Below are 9,300 nucleotides of genomic sequence, written 5' to 3' on the forward strand. Positions count from 1 at the left end.
AGGCTTTGGTGACCTTGACAGCCACAGGCAATGGAAGCATGTCAGTTTCAAATGCTGGGGTTTCACGATGCCATACCTTATGTTGGAATATAGAGGTCAATTTCTTCAGGCAGCCAAGTTACTCTGGATTTGGGCCCCACAACATACTTCCCAATTCATGCAAACTCCTTCAACCATGGAATCTGGGCCAAGGTCAAAATCTCAGCTAGAAGATGGATTAATATTTTGCTTCCCCCAGATTGACCACTGATAGTTTGATGAACTGCTGAGTGTCTGCTTACTGGGAACATATTTCTCTGGTCATAGGCAAAATGCTCTGCAGTTAGCGGTTAGCTAACACTATTACAGCGTAACACAATTACAGTGTAATGCTATTTACAGCGCCAGCGACCTGGGTTCAATTTCAGCCACTGTATGTAAGGAGTTAGTACATTTTCCCCGTGCGTGCATGGGTTTCCTCTGGGTGCTCTGGTTTCCTCCCACATTCCAAAGACGTACGGGTTAGGAAGTTGTGGGCATGCTATGTTGGCGCTGGAAGAGTGGCAACAGTTGTGGGCTGCCCCCAGGACACTCAATGCAAAAGATGCATTTCACTGTGTTTCGATGTACCGATGTACATGTGACTAATGAAGATATCTCTCTCTCTCTCTCTCCCTCTCCCTCTCTCCCTCCCTCCCTCCCTCTCTCGCTCTCTCTCTCTCTACCTCCCTCTCAACATATGGCACCTATCTATTACACCAGATCATTAAAACTAATACAGAAAAGGCCAGGACAGCAACACATCAGGAAACACAAAAGACTGCAGATGCTGGAATCTGGGATTAAAAACAAACTGTTGGAGGAATTTAGCAGATCGAGCAGCATCTGTTGGGGGGAAGGAATTGTCAACGTTTTGGGTTGAGACCCTGCATTAGGATTGAGAGAGGAGGCAAAGATAGCAGAGAGGGAGGGATAAAATGGGGCCGATAGGTGATAGGCGGACCAAAGGAGGGCGAAAGATGATGGGCAGAAGGAGCCAGGTTGGGGAGGGGGTGCGAAGTTGGCAGCCAGAAGCAGAAAGGTGATAAGCAGGGACACGATGGTTACAAGTGCTGGAATCTAATATGTAAGGAAGGTAACAATGGGAAACATTAAAGCAGAGGTGAAGGGGAGATAGAACCAGATGGGGGAGGGGATATGGAGGGTGAAGTATGTGGGTAGTAGGTAGATGGAACCAGAAGGGGGAGGGGGCCGAAAATGGGTGATGGGGGGTGGCGGGTGTACGGGAAAGAAGAACAAAAATGGGAGGACCAGAACTGGATCAGAAGGAGAGAGAGAGGGGAACACAGGAGCTAAAGGTAACCTGAAACTGGAAAACTCAATGATCATATTATTGGCCTGTCGACCACCCAGGGGGATCATGAGCTTTTTAGTTTCCTTGGGGCCTCACCCTGGCAATGGAGAGGGCTAAGGACAGAAAGGAATGGGACCGGGAGTTGAAATGGCATGTAACTGGGAGCTCAGGATGGCCATTACGGACAGACCACAGGTGCCCTGCACCAGTCACAGAGTCTGCACTTGGTCTCGCCAAGGTAGAGGAGGACACATTGGGAGCAATGAATGCAGTAGACAAAGTTGGAGGAGGTGCACATCAGGAGAACTATGTAGAAATATTTCCTCTTGGTGCCAAAAAGAAATGTAGAATAGGTTGGTATTGGTATTGGTTTATTATTGTCACTTGTACCGAGGTACAGTGAAAAGCTTGTCTTACAAACTGATCGTACAGGTCAACTCATTACACAGTGCAGTTACATTGAGTTAGTACCGAGTCCATTGATGTAGTACAGGTAAAAACAATAACAGTACAGAGTAAAGTGTCACAGCTACAGAGAAAGTGCAGTGCAATAAGGTGCAAGGTCACAACAAGGTAGATCGTGAGGTCATAGTCCATCTCATTGTGTAAGGGAACCATTCAATAGTCTTATCACAGTGGGGTAGAAGCTGTTTTTAAGTCTGGTGGTACATGCCCTCAGGCTCCTGTATCTTCTACCCGATGGAAGAGTGGGTGGGGTCTTTGATTATGCTGGCTGCTACACCAAGACAACGAGAGGTAAAGACAGAGTCCAAGGAGGGGAGGCTGGTGTCCATGATGCGCTGGGCTGTGTTCACAACTCTCTGCAGCTTCTTGCAATCTTGGGCAGAGCAGTTACCGTACCAAGCCATGATACATCCAGGTGGAATGCTTTCTATGGTGCATCGGTAAAAGTTGGTGAGAGTCAAAGGGGACAAACCAAATTTCTTTAGCTTCCTGAGGAAGTAGAGGCGCTGGTGAGCTTTCTTGGCTGTGGCATCTAGGTGATTTGACCAGGACAGGCTGTTGGTGATGTTCACTCCCAGGAACTTGAAGCTCTCAACCCTCTCGACCTCAGCACCATTGATGTAGACAGGTGCGTGTACACCGCCCCCCCTTCCTGAAGTCAATGACCAGCTCTTTAGTTTTGTTGACATAGAAGGAAAGGTTGTTGTCATGACGCCATTAGACTAAGCTCTCTATCTCCTTCCTGTACTCCGACTCATCGCTGTTTGAGATACGGCCTATTCCTGGATCACTCATGCCATGTTTGCAATGCTAATAGAAATGCCAATAATATTTCCTTGTTAAAAAAAATTGACTTAGTTATAAGATTTTGGAAAAAGGTGCAAAGCCTTTATTTTTTCCAAGATCAAATATGTAATTTGTAAATTAAATACTTTATTTTTGGTTACTTGTTACAAGGTTTTGTAGGTAATCATGCAGCAGTTTTTCCAGTCTACAGAATCAGTCTCTGCAGCATGGAAAAGGTATGCAGGAGTGGGAAATCAGGTAGGGACAATGCATTAACTGATGCAACATGATAAGCTTTTTAAGGTGATGTAAACTATATGAGAATTTGATTAAACATTCACTCTCTTATTAATGTAATGCTAGTGAATTTCAGTTGGATTTTCTTAATCATAGAAAACTACTTGTTTGGTCATCCCTACAGTTACTTAAAAGATTCCAGTCCTTGCGAATGAAAGGTGCTATTAAAATATGGCTGCAACACGCAGGTACCAGTCCAATCTCCCTATTAGTAAATTTAGGGAGGAGCTGATAACACTTAATCCTGTGTTTACGCACTTCATTCTTAGACCACTCAACCAGATGACGACTGGAAACTGCCCACTTCCAACTCCATCCAATCCTTACATAATACTAAACAATTCTGCAACATTACCACGTAATCTATGACATGTGAGCCATCAACAAAAGGTGTGCATTATTCATAAGGAGCTCTTCAGACAGATACTGTTTCAGCTATCTATCTAAACATTCAACAGTTATTGCATAATTTAGTAGTGAGTGTATTGCTCGTCAGAACCAATGTGTGACCAGAGTGCATACAAGAGTAAAATATGGACTTATCTGTCTTACCAAATAACAATCATCCTGACAAATTTCTGCAGTTAGATGTAAAAGCATTAAGTACAAGACCTGGTTTAGGCCCACTTGGTTTCATGGGTCTCTCTGGGGCAGCTCTGAGCGGTCAACAGTGGCACAACCGAGTCTATTCACAGGTAAGAGTGTTGAATGATTCCAATCCATGCTTTAACTCTTGTAATGAGAATTAAAATTAAGTCTTTCCAGAATGTTGTTCTAATATTCTTTAACAATGTAATTAAAACCATTTTAATGAAATAATAAGGACAAGAACTAATGCTATAAATGGCCCCATAAATACAATCATGACTTGATTGGACAAATAAATTGAATGCAATTTTGTAATTGATCCTTGCCTCTACTAACAATTAGCAAAATAAGTATGCTAAATTTGCAAAATCAACTAGATGCTTCCAACCATTACTGAAAGAGAAACATTAATTGCATCAGATCTATGATATAGTCAATGGGTATTAACTGATCACAAATTAATTCTGATAGTAATGCTGTTTGTGCACTGTCTTCCAGAGTAAAAACCAAAAGCTATCAGGGAAGTTCAGCATGCAGTGGAATGATGACTCCCCTGTTTTCGTCGATGAAGTACTCAGCCAACATATCACTCCAGTAACTTTGAAATCCACCATTAAGAAGAATCCACTGTACACAGACTGTAGGGCAGTCGAAGGCTGGGAACAGAACAAGGTTCAACCCTCCTGGACAATTCAGGACTACGACAGGCAGTCAATGCAAACAAACCTAGCTATTCATCTAAGCAAGGTGATATATTATAGAGTATCATGATGGATTGATACTAACATTTTAACTTGCATTGCACATATCAAATGGCATAATGTAATTTAGACAAAAAAGTTGAGGATTCTTAGAGCTGTAGAGGTTTGGAATCATTGCCTGATCAAAAAACCTTTCAAACAAAAGAGGAAGGATAACATGATGGTAAAAAGATTTAGGAAGGATATTTCAGTGTGTGAGCAAAATAGTTGAAGGCTAATAACAATACTGTTCAGGGGAATGCAAGAGACAGAGACAAAGACAAAAAAGTGAATACATGGTGAACCCCAGAACTGAGTGAGCATGATACCATGTGGAGGAGGAGAGTGAAAGATGGGCCTGTAGGTGAGTGGGGGTTGGCTGGAAGGTGGTAAGACAATGGTAAGGGAAGCAAAAAGCAGAAGCATAACAAAAGAGCGTAATGAAAGAGATAGAAGCAGGAGTTGGCCATTTGCACCCTGTCCTCCCACCTCTTCCTCCATGCCTGTTCCACCCTTAAGTGCAACAACAGTTGATCGGATGTTGGCTTCAGCTCTACTTTCCTGTCTGGTTCCTCATAATCATTGACTCCCCAGAAGACCAAAATCTCTCTGCCTTAACTTTGAACACTGTAACTTCACTTCCACGGCTCACTGGGGTGGAAAAATTCAAAGGTCAGCTACCCTTGAGCAGAAGACGTTCTTCCTCATCTCCATATTAACTGGGTGACTCCTTTATTCTGAAACCATACCCCTCACGAAGGGAAACATTTTCTCAACATCTACTCAATTAGCCCTGTCAGAACCTATGTTTCAATGAGATTGTTTCTCATTCTTCTAAACTCCAATGAATATAGGCCCAAACTGTTCAATCTGTCCCCAATATAATCTCTTCATCTCAGGAAGCAATTTTGTGAAATTACCATAAACTGTCTCCAATGCAAATATATCTCCCTTTAAAGAAGGGGTGCAGTTGGATTTTCCTGAGGATGGGTTTGAGTGCACTATCTCAGAAACAAGAACAGTACCACTGAGCAGAGCTACCACAGCAGAAACAGATTATATAGGATATGTGTAACAATCTTCCCCTTCCCATCCATTCTTAGTTCTCTATTCTTTATGCCTGCTAACTTTCCAAGAGGACTAAGAAACAGGTTGCTGCTGGGACACAACTGGATTTTCCCTCAGGAAAGAATGTTCCCCCCAACCACTCTTTCCTTTCTCACCCAAGGCCTCCTTTGTATGGGCATTTCTTTTAAATACCTTTTTAGCAATAATAGCACCTCATCTTCTGGTACCCAGCCCATTATCTCACTGTGTGTATCTGAAGTGAATAAAGACCACAAATTGAAAAAGAGAAAGTTCTGAACAAAGATAGCTTCATGTTTTATTTTAATCCTATAGGGACGTCAGAGCAATTAATGCTCTGTTCCTAAAGTATACAAAATTATGCAAGGCATAGATAGGGTAGATGGACAGATTCTTTTTCCCAAGGTGGAAACGTCAAAAAAGAGAGGTCATAGATTGAAGGTGAGGGGGGAAAGATTAAAGGAGATGTGCGAGGCAAGGTATTTACAGAAAAAGTGATAGGTTGCTGGAATGCACTGCCAGGGGAAGTGGTGGTAGCTTTTACAATAGCAACATTTAAAAGGCATCTTGACAGACACATGAACAAGCAGGGAATAGAGGGATAGAGACCATGCACAGGCAGATGGGATGAGTTAGATTCGCATCATGGTCAGCGCAGACATGGTGGGCTGATGGCTTGTTCCTGTGGTGTACTGTTCCATTTTCTATGTTCTGAAGGATAGCCTGGAATCCCCAGAGCAAGTGCTTGTCACAGCATGTCCATTTCTTGACCTGATTACATTTCACCTGGTATACTACAATGGAAGTACGCAGTAAGAACTTTCTGGAGCCATTGTTAAATCTTGTGTCAACTTTTTCATTTATATTTACTGAACCTGAGTACTTTATTAAGACATGCGCAGAAGCAGAGCAGCCTAGACAAATTTTAAGAAAAAATGGACCAACTTTTTTCACATCAACTTCCCTGATTTTTGTACAATGTGTAACTTTGGCAAATGGCATGTGTATACCCCAGAAAAGCGATTGAATTTACTTTGGGTGTTTGGGAGAAATGCTACATGTATTTAATCTCTATATGCACAAATTATCTTGGTGCCTTTATCCCTTATATTGTGGTGTGATGAGAAAGTTATTCCAGAAGGCCGTTAGCCTAACAACAAAACAGTTGTCCATTATTCACTGCCCAAGCAGCCAAGAGTTTTGCACTTCCTTGCCCAGATGCATTTTTTATGAACACCAGAAAAGATTCCATGGAAGATTCAAATGTGAATTAAGATCAGAGGTGTCAGGATAAAAACTAAGTTTCCATTCTGAGCAAATTTCATTCCAGCTACCAGGCTATACTAATGCCAGCTTTTGGTTAGGATCATAAGTAATGATTTCAACCATTTGATTTATTTTCATTTAGGAAGATCCAAATGACCTGAAGTTTTGGTTGGATGACATTTATACACCTGGATATGATTCTTTACTGAGAAAAAAAGAGTCTGAATGGAAAAGAGCCAAATGCTGTAAATTAGTAACTGCAATAGTTTTGGTAGCTTGCATTTTAATCACTGTAATTACTGTACTAATAGTTGTTGTTAGCTACTAAATTAGTTAATGAAGATTTATATAAACAACTTTAGTAATCATAGAACCATAGAACCATAGAAAACTGCAGCACAGAAAACAGGCCATTCGGCCCTTCTAGTCTGTGCCGAAACGTTATTCCGCTAGTCCCATTTACCTGCCCCCAGCCCATACCCCTCCAGACCTCTCTCATCCATGTATTTATCCAATTTACTCTTAAAAGTTAAGAGCGAGCCCACACTTACCACATCAGATGGCAGCCCATTCCACACTTCCACCACTCTTTGAGTGAAGAAGTTCCCTCTAATGTTCCCCCTAAACCTTTCCCCCTTCATGTTCATGTTGTTCATAGATTCATAAAATAACACTGGTCATTTTTGACCAGGCTAGCTCTTCAAATGAGTATCCAATTCATCTCGCTCCCCTGTTCTTTCCTCATAGCCCTGTAAACTCCATCCTTTCTCCACCATCATTTCAGATGGTTTATTCAGATCACAATAACTGGAAGTTTGTAAGTAATTCTGGTTACCTTAAATTTGTGTCCTGTTGCCACCAATTATCCTCTTCCACTTCTGCCCCCTGCACCCTCCCCAACAATTAAAATGCTATCTCCTTGCTATATTCATATTATCCTTATCATATATTAAACTGAAACCAAACCTTAAGAGACTGACTTAAGAATAGTGCTGAAAGAATTGTAAACTGGTGATCTGATGTTCTTGAAAGCTTGCTCTAATTTATGTAAACATTTGACATATATGTTTGGCATATACACACATGCACAGTTTGATTAGAGAGTATGGAATAAACAAGATGGATGTTTTAGCAGTTCTCCATGCCTCTTAGTATTCATTATTTTCCTGGCACCATATACAGTTGGAACAAGAATGCTCTGTGCATTATAAATTGGAGATAAAGATGTAAAGAACGGATCTCATGTGAATTAAATTAAGCAGACTTGCAGTGAAGCTGAAGGACCACCTCAAGACTTGACAGATCTAGCAACTGCAGTTCCATGTTGAGGCACCAGCTGCTTTGCTCAGCATGGTGACTGTCAGCCCTGAGTGAGTACTAGCAAGTGTGAGCCCAGGAGAGAACATCGGCCAAACCCTGAACTAAAAGTGTAAAGAGCAGGGTTTGAGAGATGCCTTCGTTAGTACTATCAGCAAGGACAGGCACAATTTTTGCACTGAAGAACTTGGCTCTGTGGATATGGTGCGGGAATTGGACAAACCTCTGGGATGTGCATTCTGTGATAGTTGATCACCCAATGTGTCTAACAACATGGGAATCATTTTAAGAAAGGCATTGTGGTTAGTTTAATGAGTCAGAGGGTGTGGCCATTGAACTAACTCGATACTAAAATGGCAGGAATCTTTGCATTCTGGTCTGAATTCATCAGTTTTGGCATGAATGACGTCAGAAAAAGAACAAGGACAAAATGGCTACTCAGATTCAATCTGGTTACATAGGAAATCTTACGCGCCTTTTAGTTCATACAATGAATGTATGAAAACGTTGTTTAGAACAAATAACATAGATGAAAAACAAAAAAATCAATCTAAAAAATCTACCTAAGAAGGCACAAAGTAATGCTACAAGGAGTGCCATTCTCCCAGCTAAAAATGGTTCGAAAATGTACAGTATGTTAGTGTGTCTTTCAACACCATAGACAGCAAAAGATATTTTACATTGTAATACAAAAATAATAAGATATTTCAATCCAACCCTCAGAAATTGTGAAGAGCTACACATTTGTAACTTGCAATCAGATGTTAGGCAAGATATCATCAATACACCATATCATTGATAGACCTCTTTCAACACTGTAATTTTGGTGCTTATTTGGACTGTGTACAAGTTTGTGGTTTAATTGGTGAATGAATTTGGCCATTGAAGTTATTAACCACACAGAAGCTCATATTTGACCTTGAATGTAAAATTGTGATTTCTATGGATATGCCATTGAGGAAGACTAAAGAATTTCCTCCAATTCAAATTGCAAATGTGACAGCCGTGTATGGTCATGGAACAATTGCAAAGGCTAGAGTGCCAAAGTAAAATTCAAAGAACATGTGTCAGACTGGCATGAATAGTTCCTAACAGAGTCAATTTACCATATGTCTGTCAATTTGGTAAATTGGTAAATTGGTTTATTATTGCCACATGTACCAAGGTACAGTGAAAAACTTGTCTTGCATACCATCCATACAGATCAATTCAATACAACAGTGCATTGAGGTAAAACAAGGTAAAAACACTAACAGAGTGCAGAATAAAGCATTACAATACAGAGAAGGTACAGTGCAGGTAAGTGCAGTGGAGTGCAGTGTAGACAGTAAGATGCAAGGTCACAAAGAGGTAGATTGTGAGGTCAAGAATCCATCTTATCGTACAAGGGAACCATTCAATAGTCTTATAACAGCAGGATAG

At 41.1% G+C, this 9,300-nt stretch overlaps 1 protein-coding gene across 1 annotated transcript; it reads left to right on the top strand.

Annotated features, from left to right (window-relative positions):
* Window positions 1-3,414: 3,414 nt before the first annotated feature.
* LOC127572904 (major intrinsically disordered NOTCH2-binding receptor 1-like) lies at window positions 3,415-6,889 on the top strand. The gene is made up of 3 exons (XM_052020631.1): window positions 3,415-3,576; window positions 3,968-4,216; window positions 6,704-6,889. Exons 1-3 carry the CDS (start codon window positions 3,415-3,417, stop codon window positions 6,887-6,889), a joined length of 597 nt encoding a protein of 198 aa, XP_051876591.1.
* Window positions 6,890-9,300: the final 2,411 nt, after the last annotated feature.

Source organism: Pristis pectinata, chromosome 7, assembly GCF_009764475.1.
Source record: "Pristis pectinata isolate sPriPec2 chromosome 7, sPriPec2.1.pri, whole genome shotgun sequence".
Classification (NCBI taxonomy): domain Eukaryota; kingdom Metazoa; phylum Chordata; class Chondrichthyes; order Rhinopristiformes; family Pristidae; genus Pristis; species Pristis pectinata.

What these genes read in the sequence shown, in the direction of transcription:
- LOC127572904 (XM_052020631.1), top strand. Translation starts at nt 3,415, where the DNA reads ATGGACTTATCTGTCTTACCAAATAACAATCATCCTGACAAATTTCTG. An exon ending in ACAACCGAGTCTATTCACAG is followed by an intron (nt 3,577 to 3,967) that starts GTAAGAGTGTTG and finishes ACTGTCTTCCAG; the next exon opens with AGTAAAAACCAAAAGCTATC. An exon ending in TAGCTATTCATCTAAGCAAG is followed by an intron (nt 4,217 to 6,703) that starts GTGATATATTAT and finishes ATTTTCATTTAG; the next exon opens with GAAGATCCAAATGACCTGAA.